The following is a 15,159-nucleotide window of genomic DNA, read 5'->3' on the forward strand; positions in this document are numbered from 1 at the left end:
CTGGAGGAACCCACAGCAGAAACAACACAGCTGGAGACTAGTTTCTTTCTGTCTGTTCTCTGATTGATCGTAAGCACAGTGACGATCTGTCCAAGTTCTGGAGCTAGGATTTTTGATTGACAACCCTCCATGACTGGAATTTTCTTTCAAATCTTTCAGTGGTTCGCACAGAAGACCGAAGTCGAGTCATCGTATAGTGTCGGCAACCGCATCCGGGAGATGAGGGGCTATCCCCCGACGATCTTTCGTGAATTGTGGAGGGGCAAGTTTGAGATAATGAGATTGATCTTGTACTCAGTCGAAATGACGATGGATTGCAACTTGCTCTTTTATTCCTTGTGAATCGGCTACGATACTGGTGATGTTCGCCGTGACATTGATGGTTCGGAAATGTCCGCGTTTTTGTATAACGGGTACGAAGGAATAGACAAGGGGGGTTAACTCCATGTATGCCATGAACTCGATATCCGTTACTCGCTTCGTATATCTTCTAATGAAATAGTGAAATTTTTTCCGTCTTCTCATCATCGACCAATCTGTAGAACAATTCTACTCACCATCTCCTGCGGCAGCGTGCATCCGATCCGACTTGGGCTTTTCCGATACTTCGATGCAAATGGCATGTATTGAGTTCTGGTCAACAGAGACAGAAGGTTCTTGGGTTTAGTATCCAAGGGAAGAAAGTTCGATTTCATCATATCTCTATCCTCTAACAGCCTATATTCAAAGGCGTACCTGTCTCTCCGCCCTCTATCTATAGTAAAAGTCAATGGAAACCAATGCAGAAAGTCACAACCAGTCGGACGAAGAGCAAGGCGGAACAATAATGGAAAAGGTTTCTGGAGAGAAGAAGACGAGGAAGAAGATGAAGCGACCTCAAAAGTGCGGAAGATGCAGGCAGATGTCAGGAAGCTCTCCACACACTCCCTCAAAACACCTTCTGTTGCATGTTCGGGACGGCCGATAACTCCCCAACCCTCGACTTGTTCTACGTTCTCCCCGGGATCAAGAAGACGAGATTATATATCGCTAGTGCAAAGTAATCATATTTCGTTAGAACGTGATTTTGCAGCCAAACGGCCCAAAGCATGGCACGAACCAGCCCTGCCTCACATCGTCCCTAGTACTCTTGCGCAGAAGAACTATTGTTCAGCATCGAAATCGTTCCAATCACGTCAGCTGGCTCAAGGAGGTGCCAGCTGGCTTCCGTCTGCTTCGAACTGGCCCCAACGGTGACCGAGAACACATGCCCAGCCGGGAGGCCGGACTTCTTGAGCGCACGGAACATGTCTACAACAACAGTTAATCCAAGCCACGAATCGAGCACTCAACCGGAATCGATAATACTTACCCTCATCGGTGAAATCGTCTCCCAGGCACAGGACGAATTCCGGAGCTTGCCCGGGTTCAGTTCCGTATTCCTGGACCAACCGCGCTGCAATGAAGCCCTTGTTGACAAATGTCGGCCGCACCTCGAGATTGGCTTTACCGGCCATCACCTCGACTTCCCATCGCTTGGCTACCGTCTCCTCCAGCATCTTGCGGCACTCCCGAGCCTGGAATGCACCGTACTCGGGATCCGCTCGGCGGTAGTGCCAAGTCAGGGCAACCCGTTTGCGCTCGATGAACGAGCCTTGCGTACGCTCGGTGAAGTGCTGGAACACCTCCATCACTTCCTTCTGCCATCCCATATCACTCGACTCAGCAAGGTTCTCCCAGTCATCCGACCGCGGCTGCCGGATGAAGCAGCCATGCTCGGCGCTCAGGCCCAATTCCGGGATGTGGCCCATCCATTCATCCAGGAACGCCTGGTCGCGACCACTGATGATCCAAACCGCATTGCGAGGGTCCGCAGCCAGAGTCTTAAGAGTCCGCAGCACTCGATCCGATGGGATGGCGGCCTGCGGGTCTTTAACAATGGGGGTGAGAGTACCATCGTAATCGAACATGAACAACCTCTTGCGCGCTTTGCGGTACTGCTTCAACAGCTTCGCCCGGTCCAGCGCCGGCGTTGCCACCGATTGATCAAAAGAGGAAAGATTGGTCAGCAAGCGGGTGACGAACTGGTTTGACCAGGTCGAGATGGTATTCGTGGTGACGTGCTTGTAGAGTTTGACGTGCTGCGCTGTCTTCTCCTCCGGAGACATAGTCAGGGCTCGGTTGATGGCTTCAGCGACGCCGGTCGTATCCCATGGGTTGATGTGAATGGCGCTGGACAGCGTGCCCGCCGTACCAGAGAACTCGGAGAGAATGAGAGGACCATGAGTGTTGTGCTGGCAGAGGATGTATTCCAGACTCGTCGTGTTCATGCCGTCCCGGACGGTCGTGATCAGACCCACATCGGCGACACGCAGCAGCGCGAAGTACTCGTGCTGGGAGAGATACTGGGGGTAGTACTTGACGGGCGAGAAGCTGATCGAGCCGAAGCGGCCGTTGATGGTAGACACCAGGTTTGAGATCTGGCTGGCGATCTTGTTCTCGGGGTCCTCCTTCTCCTCCTCCACGCTGGTTGGGCTGGTCACTTGAATGAGGACAACCTTCTCACGCCACTCCGGATACCTCTCCAGGAACTGTTCAAATGCCTGCAGCTTCTGGGCCACACCGCGAACACTGTCCAGTCGATCACGGCCGACAATGATCTTCTTGCCGGCGTACAGTTTACGAAGTCCCACCACAGCCTCTTCGATCTCGGGGTAACCATAGGCCGCCTTCTGAATGACCTTGACATCAATTCCGATTGGGAAGACGTCCACCGCAACATGGGCGCCGTAAGCATCCACGCCGGCGTTATTCGAGTCGAAGCCCAGGACGCGCGTACAACAGGACGAGAAGTGACGCGAGTAGGAGAATGTCTGGAAGCCAATCATGTTGGCACCCAGGACACCAGTCAGGACCTCTTTGCGCTTGGCAAGGCAACGCATGAACTCGCTGCTGGGAAACGGGGCGTGCAGGAAGAATCCGATGTAGATGTTCGGTATCCGTTGCCGCAGCAGACTGGGCAGTAGGAAGAGATGATAATCGTGGATCCAGACGATGTCACCTTCCTGATACTCCTGTATGATACGGTCCGCAAAGAGTCTGTTCATGCGGACGTAATCTCCCCACCACTTCCGTTCTGACCGGCCATCCGTGGGGCCGTGCTGCTTGTAATGAAGCAGGGGGTACAGCTCCTTCTCCGCATATCGCCGCCATCTGCCTTGATCTTCCAGGAAGATCGAAGACTCCTCGGGCTCTTCGGACTCGTCCGACAACCATACGGGAGCGATCTTGCCGTAACGGCCCGAGCTCAGCTGAGCGTCAAGACGCGCTCGGTCCTCTTGACTGACTCTGAAGCCTTCGAGAAGCGGGTGGCTGGGTGGTCGCTGCTTCGAGTCTACGGGCACGGGGGCCGCTGCTTTGTTCAGTGGAACGGCAACGCCATTGAGCGCGGGCGGTAGCCTTGCGCCAGAGTTGACTGGGATGTGTTGCAGAGGAACGGAGACGTCTTGAATTGGTTCCACCTCGCCGGTCCAGCCAACGAGCGTATGGGACCATTTCGTCTCTCCGGAGCCGAGATAAGCAAAGGAATCGAAAAGGGCAGAAGTTCCGGGACGGGGTTTGAGATCCTGTTCAGATGGTTCATCTGAGCGTTAGCCCAATGCCTCCAAGTTGGGGAAAAAGAGAAATGAAAAGACCATGGGGGGCAGCATACCCAATCGGAACCAGGACGGTAGCCGACCTTGTACGGGATACAGAAGGCGGCGCTGATAATCCGCCCCGTGAGGTTCAAACCGGGATATTGTTCGCGTGGGTCAAAGTCAGGAATCATTGGGGAGCGGCCGAGACTCAGACGGCGGAGGAGCTCAATAGGCGACTTTGCATTCTTGGCTGCATCAGCTGGTGAGCCGGGTGAAGCGGTATCGGAGACGGTCGACGACTGTTTGGTGCCAGGAACCTGAGAGAAGTACGATGGGGCGTCATTGACCAGGGGATGTTTCTTGTCGGCCTCCAGACTAGGAGTGGCATTTGAGGCATTGGTATAAGCCTCTTCACCCAAAGACTTCATGCCGGGACCGACCATGACGGGGTCTGGCTGGCCGTCAGGCACTTTGGCGGGGGCGTCCTGGTTGGCGGCCATGACGAAAACGGCCGAAGATGGCGGAGGGGCAGAATTCCAATTGCTCAAGACTCGTGGGAAATCAATGATTGCAGAACTATTTCCGAGGAGAGTTAGATCGATCGAATATGATTATTGGAAAAGCAAGACGACAACTGGAGTACGAACCTCGGAAGGTAGAGAAATGGGGAAGTAGAAGGAAGAGGGTTGAGAGGACAGTAGATAACGATTCCTCTGTAGTAGTAAGGTGGGGGGTGGGCGGAAAGTGAAGCCGGTGAAGAAACGGAGACAAATGACAAGGTAGATATGACTATGATCGAGACTAGGAGTTGAAAAGGAAAGCCATGAGCGATAGGAAGAGTAGTTCAGAGTAGTGGAATGATTGAAAGTGGAAGAATCAATAAGAAGAAATCGAGGGAAAACGAGGAAGAGTGGTGGAGGGGAGTTTCTGGTAGACTGACGATAATGAAGATTTGGTTGGCAAAACCCGGTTTTGATCAAGTGGAGGAGAAAAGATGAGCAACAGCAAAGCATATATTATTATATTATTATTTATACTATGAGTAGATTGGAGGCCATGAACTATCTAGAATAAGGGTCTGGTTGCTCCATACCAAGTATCTAGACCTCCGACTATTTTTAAGGCTACAAACTACTACTACTACTAAACCACCACGACTACTCTGTGTCTATAGACTCGGCTAACTTTTGGGTATGAACGAGGGGCACCAGGATGGGCGGTGAACTTTTAATATAATCACTGAGTCAATCAATCAAGACTAGTTAGCTAGTCCTGAGGGAATAAATATGGATTATCAGCAGGAAGAATTAGATATTATTAGTATCATTGCTCACTATCATCTCCTTAAGAAAGGGGTTATAGATACCAAGGACTCGGTAGAAGAGTCCAAAAGGAGAAAAAGGGAGAAGCCGACAGAAAAGGGGAGAGCAGGAGAGAATCCATCAATGGATCTAGTCCAGGCCGATAAGAATGAGTCCTTAGTAGACTAATGGTGGTAAGAATAAGAGAGAAGAAGATACTTGAATAACTGCAAATAATCATACCATAACACGTTCCTTGACTGCAGTATCTGCAATGCAAGACTGCAGGTATGATGAATATGAATATTGAAGATGAATAATATGACGATGAGGACCAGAAGAACAGGCACATGGCTGGAATTCCTCCCCGCTATTGTTCCCATCCGGTACGTCATGTTCCAGCCATGTCTACTCCGTAGTCTCTAGGTACTTGTTGGTAAGTGCTAAGGTACCTTAGGTAAGGTAGGCATGCATTGATTTCATGATGATTCACTGCAGGTCGTTGTATGCAATGATCGTCCCGTTCAATAATCTTCCGAAGAACTCTGGACTTGTATATTTTAGCTGCCTGTCATGTTGATCATGATCTTCATTCGTCTCTTCATTTTGATTCGATCATTCCACGTGGAGTACTACAAGGACAAGTAGACAGGTATCTACTTAGGTAAAGTAAGGTACATAAGAGAAGGGCCATGAGGTTCAAGCATGATTGGTCCATGGAAAATAAGAAAATATCATGCCTTAGGTACTAGGGCTGGTCCTCACATGACCGACTAAATCACATGATCTTATCGGATAAGTCAGGTGATCTTATCGTCGTCCGAGAGATCTGAAAGAATTATTGCACCGGGGCACGCAATCTCCTCGTCTCGAATTTCCACAGGGCGTCTACATCTTATATCTTACCATCCAAATTTACAGACTGCCTCGGAGTACATGCTCAAAGCCGCGGTTGCTGCCCCGCGATGTTTTGTATATCCCACAGATCGCGCAGCAATGCGCTTGGGCTCTGCTCTTCGTCTCTCCTCTCTTCCAAACCTCTTCTCAACAGCACCTTTCCGTCGACAGTTGCATGCTTCCGGCGTCAAATCAATTGATCCTGTTATCTTTCGAAATAGCCTTGAAAAGACTCTTGAGGCTCATCGGTCCTCCAATCGAGCCAGTCTGGTCCGCAAGGTGATTAACGACGATTGTCCAGCTGAAACACCCCCTCCGATTATACCACTCGAGAATCGTGCTGGTCATGATCAGCCACCTCAAAAGGTCTCCTCCGTGTCAAGTGCAGAGTCAGAGTCCCTCCGGTCTCTTGCGCCTGCGAGACGAGCGCAGAGAAAGGCCCGTTCGTCGAGCCAAGTAGCCACCCCGCAGCCCCAGACAGCAAAATACCCACAACTGCAATGGCATGCAGATGAAACCAAGGGCCGACCGGAACAAAGTCCTTGGCTGAAGTACTTGACTACCGATTGCAAGACGCCCGATGCCGTTTCGCGTCTCGACGCGGAGATCCGCGCTCTTGAGCTCTACATGACACCGACCCCGTCGGAGCAGAGTGAGATAGATCAGCTGGTTGCAGATATGGGTAGGTTGCTGGCGGGGATTGTCCCCAGCCCGCCCCAGGTGACCGGTTCATGGCGGACGCGATTCGCTCTGAGCCACTCGGGTCTCGATTTCGTCTTACCCGTCCCGGATTCAGACCGATCCACCCGTGACATTCGCAAGCCGAGTGCCACACGGCCCAAGGTGCTCCAGACTTACAGAAAGCTCTTACATGAAGTTGGACATGCGCTTCAGCAGTCCCCCTCGTTCGCGGGGCGAGTCCGCGTCATAGACAACCGTTTCCCCGTCCTCTCAGCCATCCATCGCCCCACGGGCCGTCTGCTGCAGTTCCACTGCGGCGAAGGGCTACCGGCCTCTGTCGAATACATCATGGATTACCAGGCCGAGTATCCCTCGACCCGACCGCTCTACGTGACCGCTCGCCTGATCCTGGAGGCGCGGGGCAGGTATGGCCGCCCCCAGTTGTCCATTGAATCCGATGCCCTCGTAATGCTTCTCGTGGCCTTCCTCAAAATGAACCACGGGCGTTTCCAGCGGCCTGACTGCCTCGGCGAGCAGCTGATCGCGTTTCTGCGCGCCTACGGCAGCGATGTTGACCTGACCACCACCGGTGTTTCCGTCGATCCCCCCAGTTGGTTCAATGCCAGTACGGTCAAACGCGCCAGCGCCCTGTACGCGCCCGACGATCTACCCGCGCATCTGCGCGGCCAGCGCTCCCTCATCAGTCTCAAGAGAACGGCGGCCGCCAGACGCAATCTGCCTGCCGCCAGCCGGCTGTGCGTGCAGGACCCCACCAATTACATGAACGATCTCGGCCGCAGCTGCGTGCGTACGTCGGAACTCCAGCACACGTTCTCGCTTGCTCATGACCGTCTCGGCGCAAGTCTCAAGCACTGGGATGATAGTGAACAGGCCGCGAACGTTAGTATCCTGACTCGGGCCCTGCAAGCAAACTTTCATGATTTTGAAAACCTACGCGCCAAATCGCTTAAGCTCAACGCGACCTAGCAATGAATTGTGTCGGAGCCTTGGAGCCTTGGAGCATTGCAAATTATCTCATGTCTTGCATCCATATAGATACATTATATATGAGACAATGCCGAGTCCGGCGACGTGTTTGTCACCTGGGCTAATCCCTGTCACTGGCCACTCTGTAGATGCAGTTGACTCAATAGAGGATCGCAATAATCAAATATCAGAAAATGTACGAGTAAAACAGATGAAATTGCTTGTAAGAGAACGCCCGCTTTCTAGTCAAGCAGCTCTAAAGAGCCATACAATGTATCCAAACCGCTCTATTCGAACGGGAATGCGAAAATAACTATGATAGACAAAGAAGAGGCAAGCCAGGCCAGGGCAAAAGTAGTCTATGACATAAATTCAACAATCAAGATCAGGCCGGTGTATGAGAACTCCAGGTTAAGCAATGCCCAACCATCGACATGTGTGGCACCGTAGGGAAAGCACTGCCGAAGCATACGAGGATATACGATCGATCAATTGCTGCCCCTCTGTCAGCAGCTATTTCGATTGCTGACGGGATGCTGATGAGTGACTTACTAAATTTCCAAGGGGGATATCTGGTCAAGCGTGTAGAGCCAGTTTCCGCCCTGCTCTTCTTTCTCAAGCCTATGACAAGTCCATTAGTATACGGCTGCAAAACAACGAGGATTGGCCAGAATGTCACGAACCAGTCATAAGGCCACATTATGAGATGTCCCTGGACCTTATTCAATAACTCTTCTGCTTGTTGTTTGTCCATAACGTCATCGGTCGCGTGGAATTCACGCTTCGAAAGCGTTGTTGCTCGTCTCCGACGACGGCGGGTCTGGTTTGTCGCGTTGCGATTCAGAGCCTCAGAATAATCAACAGCTTGCGGCTCCTGCTGCTCGACGGCTTCCTTGTTAGGGCCACTCTCTTCGCTGCGCCCACTCTGTGTAGGTCCCGCCCCTGTAGCTTCGGCTACCTCCAAGGCAGTCTTCTCGTCAATTGACGATAACGTTTCTTGCTTCGCAAGATCGGACTGTAGTCGATCAGCTGCATCGCGCCCACCTTCGCGAGCCTCTCTCTTCTCATCCGACCTCTGTTGACCCTTGTGTTCTGTCGCGTGGCCTTCGCCGCTCGATCCCGAGTGAGCAACAAGTGACCGTATACCTGCGCCAGCCGCGCTTGTATTTGTGCCGGGAGGTCCCGTTGGTTTTTGGTGGCTTGGCTGAGAAATCTTGACGCTGTGCTGACTCTGCATTTCTGAAAAGCGCTCTCCGTATGTGGCGTACTCCTTGTATTCTTTCCATGACTTGACCTCGCTGTCAGGCATACAACGAAAGACGGCCCGATAGATTTTTGTGTTCTTCTCGGCCACGGCTTGCCAAGTGTCCAGGTAGAAGATGTCGATCACAGGGTCTCTCATGCAGTCCTTGTCAATGAAGATGTGCTTGAGATCTGGGATCAGTGGGTGTGGATACTTCGCCGCATCGGTTATATCTGATGACGGTGACAGGACGCCACTGTCGTTCTCAGTATTGGTCCCTGGCAGAGCCGGATGACGGGCAGCTGCTAATCCATCAACCACTGGAGTTGGATCGGCATCATGGGCCGTAGTCGAGGGTGTTTCGCGGCTTGTTTCTCTAGCAATGGGGCTGCCTGGTTGAGTCTTCCGCTGCGAAGCCAGCTTGGGTTGTCGGATGGTGCCTTTGCCCTCACTAGCGATAGGCGAGACCAGAACCTCAGTGGTGTCTTCGAGCATTTGCGAATCGCGACCGTCGGCCAGCCCGGCTTCTAGAGCGATATCTAGATGATCTACCCCATGCCCATCGACGTCCTTCTTATGTTCCGCGTTGGAGGTCACCCTTGGATCCGCAGTGAGCTTTCTGTTCGACTTGAGGTTGGGATTGTTTTCTTGTTCCCAGTCTACATCGTGATTGAAACTGTGCAAGTCTTCCGCTCTGGAGAGAAACTCGTCTTGTATCCGATGCCGACGCTCGATCATATCCCTCTCATCCTGTCTCTCCATCATCAGGGACTCGGAGTCGGCCTTGTCAGCGTTCTCCGGTGATCTGCTGCCTTCTTCGGCAATCTGGATCTTTCGCAGTTCTTCTTCCGTTGCTATCGAGTGCTCCATCAGCTCGTCAACGTCGATGCCAAGATGCTCTCTCATCAACCGCATGCGCAGGGTATGCGGGAACCGTCCGACAAGATACGGGCGGCCATTCATGGAGGACCATATCATATCCGTATCACGCACAACAGCTGCTACCTCGGAGTCTCGCGAGCCCAGCATCGATCGCTCATTGATATTGGCAGATCCAATGACGGCGGCCCGATCATCAACAACCATGCACTTGGCATGGATGTAGAGCTGCTCAGTGACGAGTTGCTTTTGCGGTCCAATCTTGCCCCAGGCCCGAAGACTGAAGAATTGAATGTAATCTTCCGGGTCGATGCCCAGCGCACGCAGTCTGCCAAAGATTGAAGTCTCCCCGCGGCAAATGCTGCGATACTGACACTGCATGATGAGACGAACACTGGTTCCTCCCTCACTGTCCACAGTATTCTGAAAGCCTGGCATCAGTGGGATGACTATGACGGCACGCCACGCCTCCTGATTCTTGTGGGCTCGAATGATGCGCTCCACCAACGCATCTCCGATTAGATTCTCAATCTTTCTGCCGTCTATCTCGCAGGTGCTGATGAAGAATTGATTCTCGATGTAGACAAAATGGTCCGATTCCTCTATCAGTTTGACGTACGCATTCATGATGCTGTGCTCGGTAACGTCCGGCGTGCCCGTCGACCACATACTGCTTGAGCGCAAGATTTGCACCTCGCAAGTCCCATCAAGACCGAGAGCTTCCAAGTCGGCAGGGTCAAAGTCAGGCGGAGGCAGAAGAAAAGGTGTAGGTCTGGTAGGTTTCCGCTGCCGCAAGATGTAGTTCCAGCGCTGCACAAAATGCCGCGTGAGATCCCGGGCGGGCTGACCGACGACGTGCATCGAGATGTCATGCCACGGCATCCTGGGTATGACATTACGGTCATACATCTCCTCGTACGGTTTATCCAGATCGTAAAAGTCCTGAATCCGCGGGTTCGAGTAATCCTTACCGGGCCAGAGTTGGCAGTGGTCTGCGTCCTTAGGTCCATCGGGCGTCTCAAAGCCAGTAGGCTTGTCGTCAGTGAGAAGATGTTGCGGAGTGTCCCATCTTCCGAAACAAAGGTCGATTCCGCCAACGAAAGCCACGGTGTGGTCGATCAGGCATAATTTCTCATGGTGCGCCCAGAAAAATGTGTTCTGTCTAAACTGATTCGGAGAACGCTGTACGAAGATGTTGGGATGAAGGTCGAGAAGTGAGAATTTGGAGTATTCCGAGTCAATAGGGATAGCGGAGTTGATATTCCGATACATGATCACAAATATCTTGACCCCTTCACGAGCCTTGCGTTGAAGAAGTCGATCCAGCCGCCATTTCTGACTGATGGCTGCTGGCCGTCGCAGGTAGAGTTCAGGACTGAGCCACCAGTCATGGATATAGATGACATCTTTGGCCTGATTGATCGCTCGCGACACCATCCACATGTGGTCGCGCGCATCAACTAGCCACTGTGCAAAACAGTTCTGGCGCACCGGGGCAAAGCTGTGAAACCTGTTCGGCTTCGCCCACGGGGTACTATTGACCATGAACCTTATAGAGTCCTCGAATTGATGGAGCTGACGCTCGTTCCTGGCCAGCAGTCTGAGCTTCCGCTCCGAGTTTTCCAGCCTCAGCGTGTGATGCTGTGGGTGTCTGGCTGACTCTTTAGCGGACTTGGCAAGCTCTTTCGCTTTCTGATTCCGTAAACTGATCTTTTGAGTTTGTAATTTGAAAAACGGGTCGACCAAGAACACATCGTAGATATTCATCTCCTCGGGCGAGTCAACGCAAACAAGGTAGCTGTGTCGGACAAGAAACCATTTTGGTGAATGCCGCTTCTTCACCATGGCTGGAGTCAGCGCCCTTCGAAAATCGAGGCCTTTGGAAGACTGAATAATCAGGTATCCCTCTTTACCATGATAGCTGCCTTCGGATGCAAGGCGGACACCCAGGGCAGACAGTTCCAGGAATTTACACAAACGGTTGCTATCGGCCTTGAAGATCAAGAACCGAATCATCTTCTGTAGATAGGCTTCAAGTTTCTTCCGCTGTCTCTCGGGATATGGCTCCCTCTTCGTCGACTGGCCAGGTTCCGCCGCACCTGAAGGCCCAGCATTGGCCTCGCCCTCGGTATTGGTAATGCTTGACTGTCTCCGGGATATACCTCCTGACAGTCGGCGTTGCCCTTGTTGTTGCTTTCTCCTACCAGACCTCTCATTGCCGCTGGTCGCTTCAGCGGCAGTCTCATAGCCGCCTTCGTCTTCTTCATCTTCTATCTCACTTTCGAGACCCCGGACTCCTCGAAGGTATGGGAAGGCGCTTCGAGGGAAACGGGGAAGGTTCTGGCCGCCCTCGGTATTTCGCAGCTGAATGTACTTTTGCGTTCCAAAGTGAAGCTTATATTTCAGATGCAGATTCGCAAAGTCTCGGAGGGTACGGTTGATGATCCATTTCATCCGCGTCATCCCGCTGCCATATTCCAGCTCGATCCTGAATACAAGGTGACGGTCACCGGAATGAGGCTCGAACTTGCTATCAGTGACCCGAACTTTCAACTGCTCTAGAAGGATTGGGATCCGTTTGCTGCCGTGTTCATCCCGTTGAAACATGCTAGCCAAGATCAAGGCGGCCGGCACCCCTGAAGTCAACTCGGCTAGTAGCTCGGCGGACTTTGCATGATCTACTGTGCTCTCAGGCTTGCGACGCATAAACTTGAACCCAGCTTTTATCTGCCGCCACTTCTGAGCGCTCAGACTCGAGCCGCGTTCAGCTCTATGGCGCCTCCAATGCGGGGCGTTTCCTTCTGCGTGATCAGATGGCCCACCCAGGCCAGTAAAACGCTTGAAATTGCTCGGTCGTCTATCCTCCTGATTACCGTGGGTATCCGCCTGTCGACTGCCATACGTAAGTGCACGAGCGTTGGCTATTCTCCGTCTCCAAGCATCTCTATTCAGGCGATCTCGACCCTCGTCCTCCGATACACCCTCCCGCTGCTGGGCGAAGTCCCCGGTGCTCACTCTGCGCGCAAAGAGGTTGGCGCGGTAGTTCTCAAATGGACCAAACGAAGCTGGGAGGTGGAATGACGGTCTCCTGGTCGTTTTCGGTGTGTTTGGTTCAGTCTGAGGTGCTGACTGAGGCTCTTGCTGCCGTCGCGAAATCTTCTTCCTCTTCCTGCGCTGACGGACCTCTTGCTCCCCGGCGCTTTCCTCGGCATCAGCATCGATATCACTCCCTTCCTCTTCCAAAGTATCGGGGAAACGAAATGCCCCTCGCTCAGAACCCGGTGTTGCCAGATCGGCGTTGGTCTGTCTCATATCACCAATGGTTGCCCCACTAGCCGAACGAGAATGAGAGGTAAATGAGGGCGAAGCGAAAGACTTGAGCTTGGTAAAGATCGACTGTTTCCCCTTCAGTCCGGAGTCTGGCTCATCATCCAGGACAGACGGGGGTCTTGACCCAGATACTTCCGGGGCGGGATCGATGTCAGACGTCTCGTGGGTGAACTGGACGCTGGGACGACGCGACGAAACCGCCGCTCCGGGGGTTGTGGACTGATGCTGTTTATGGTCCGGCGACTGTCGAGGACTGTCAAGCGATTCATTTGGCCGCCGAAGACTTGGCAAAAAAGGTTGCTCCCCCTGGCCATTATTCCACGCCTCCTCCAATCGACCAGCCTTGTCTGATTGAGGTTTTCCACCTCCTTCGTTGGCCTGATTAACATTCTCCTTTACCGATTGCGCATCATCTGCAACATCTCGCTCATCCGTAGGAGCAGCTTTGCCGTCCCTAAAATCAGAGGCCGAGTGTCTGTTTTCCGTTTGGGAGAGAAAGGGTGAACCGAGCTTGACACCGCTAGCCACTGTCAGAGGATCTGGTCCTTTGGGATCGGGACGATTCGAGATGTTTTCCGAGTCCCTCAACGCTGAGGTAGCAATCGCCGAGTCGGTCATTATACCTACAAGGAACGACTGGTATCAGCGTGGACACAAATTCACTTGTAAACAAAGATCGAACTTACGTGCGGATCAAGCGATCCTAGCAAAACCGACCAAGATAGTTCACCACACAGTCATTCTGTTAAATTTTGGAGAGTGTTTGGGGCTAGAAGAACGAGGGAATGAGTTTATTTCAGCAAATTCAAAACTGAAACTGTCAACGTACTTAAAGGGGAGTGTTGCAACTTGCATTAGCGTTTTGAGTAGCTATTCCGACAACCGCTGGTGGAGCCGCCCCCCATAGAACATCGGCGGAAGGCCCGCTTTGGCGTGATTGTTCAATGAGGACTCGGGATTTAGCGTGCGTAGATAGGGGGAAGGGCAAGCAGCTCGAAGTTTGCTTGCAAGGGGGCAGTCGATCCTTGGATAGAATAATGTAAGGTATGGTGTCTGGAAAAGGAAATACTTCTGATTCTGACAATACTCGCACATTTAGCAATTAACTTCTCGAATAGTGCCTTGATGATCACCTATTAATACTACTCCGTACGGCATGGTACCTGAGGCGCGTGTTTCGTTTCAAGCCTGAGGCATCAACTGACTGAGATTTGTGGCTGTGCACTTCGTCTCATTTGTTATGTATGGTAAAGTTACGCTTGTCTTGTAAAGAACATACAGTACGGAGTACCTACCTGGGTACCTTAGTGTTCCATGGGCACGATTACCTAAGGTATGTACTCTGTAACGTAATCAACCACCGAGCGACGAATTTCTCCCTACGCCACCCACTTCCTTTCTTCAACGCGTTGTTTTATCACCACTACTATTAAAAATGCCTTTATCTCAAGAAAATCGGATACAAATGGCAATTGCAGCCATTAAGAATAAAAAAAATTAAATCAGTACTGAGCGCTGCAGAGACCTTTAGCGTGCCTGAGCCTACCCTTCGCGCTCGCCTTAATGGAAGAAAACCACGCTCAGAAACACGTGCTAATGGCCATAAATTGACAGCCCTGGAAGAAGAAGTTCTTACCAAGCGTCTGCTAGATGCAGATAAACGGGGCTTTTCAATTCGACCAGAGTACCTGCGTGGAATGGCGCAGATCTTACTCCATGAGCGTACACGGGATCCTACCGCAACCATTGGTGTCAACTGGGCATATAAGTTTATTAAACGCCATCCAGCCCTTTGCACACGATATAACCGGAGGATTACATACCAGCGTGCAAAGCAGGAGGATCCAAAGGTGATAAAACAGTGGTTTGCAATTGTGCATGAGGCTATTCAAGAATATGGCATCTATGAGGATGATATCTGGAACTTTGATGAGACTGGCTTTGCAATGGGACTCTGTACAACTTCGAAGGTTATCACTGCAGTGGATCGCAGTGAGAGACCCCGTACTGTCATTCAGGGGAACCGTGAATGGGTTACAATAATTGAATGTGTGAGCTCAAAGGGGGTTTCTATACCACCAGTGGTTATCTTAAAGGGGAAAGAGCAACAGGCTACCTGGTATCAAGAACCAGCAGTTCCTCAAAGCTGGTTAATTGCAAAGAGTGATAATGGCTGGACAACTGATATAATAGGCCTTCGCTGGCTTAAGGAGGTATTGAGCCA

The 15,159-nt window shown here is 51.9% G+C and overlaps 3 protein-coding genes across 3 annotated transcripts, besides 1 other annotated feature; 1 reads left to right on the top strand and 2 right to left on the bottom strand.

Moving 5' to 3' along the window:
• Positions 1–1,120: 1,120 nt before the first annotated feature.
• Positions 1,121–4,117, bottom strand: orlA (putative alpha,alpha-trehalose-phosphate synthase subunit Tps2; the record flags this gene model as incomplete). The annotated part of the gene is made up of 3 exons (XM_001263879.1): positions 1,121–1,290; positions 1,352–3,605; positions 3,692–4,117. The coding sequence occupies 3 exons, from the start codon at positions 4,115–4,117 to the stop codon at positions 1,121–1,123; spliced, it is 2,850 nt and encodes a 949-aa protein (XP_001263880.1).
• A 1,797-nt stretch (positions 4,118–5,914) lies between these two features.
• On the top strand, positions 5,915–7,483 carry NFIA_071550 (uncharacterized protein; the record flags this gene model as incomplete). The annotated part of the gene is made up of 1 exon (XM_001263880.1): positions 5,915–7,483. One exon carries the CDS (start codon positions 5,915–5,917, stop codon positions 7,481–7,483), a length of 1,569 nt encoding a protein of 522 aa, XP_001263881.1.
• A 551-nt stretch (positions 7,484–8,034) lies between these two features.
• On the bottom strand, positions 8,035–13,553 carry pld3 (phospholipase D; the record flags this gene model as incomplete). The annotated part of the gene is made up of 2 exons (XM_001263881.1): positions 8,035–8,104; positions 8,167–13,553. 2 exons carry the CDS (start codon positions 13,551–13,553, stop codon positions 8,035–8,037), a joined length of 5,457 nt encoding a protein of 1,818 aa, XP_001263882.1.
• Positions 13,554–14,434: 881 nt separating this feature from the next.
• Positions 14,435–15,151: a mobile genetic element.
• The last annotated feature ends 8 nt before the right edge of the window (positions 15,152–15,159 follow it).

Source organism: Aspergillus fischeri, genomic scaffold, assembly GCF_000149645.3.
Source record: "Aspergillus fischeri NRRL 181 1099437636252 genomic scaffold, whole genome shotgun sequence".
In the NCBI taxonomy this organism is placed as follows: Eukaryota; Fungi; Ascomycota; class Eurotiomycetes; order Eurotiales; family Aspergillaceae; genus Aspergillus; species Aspergillus fischeri.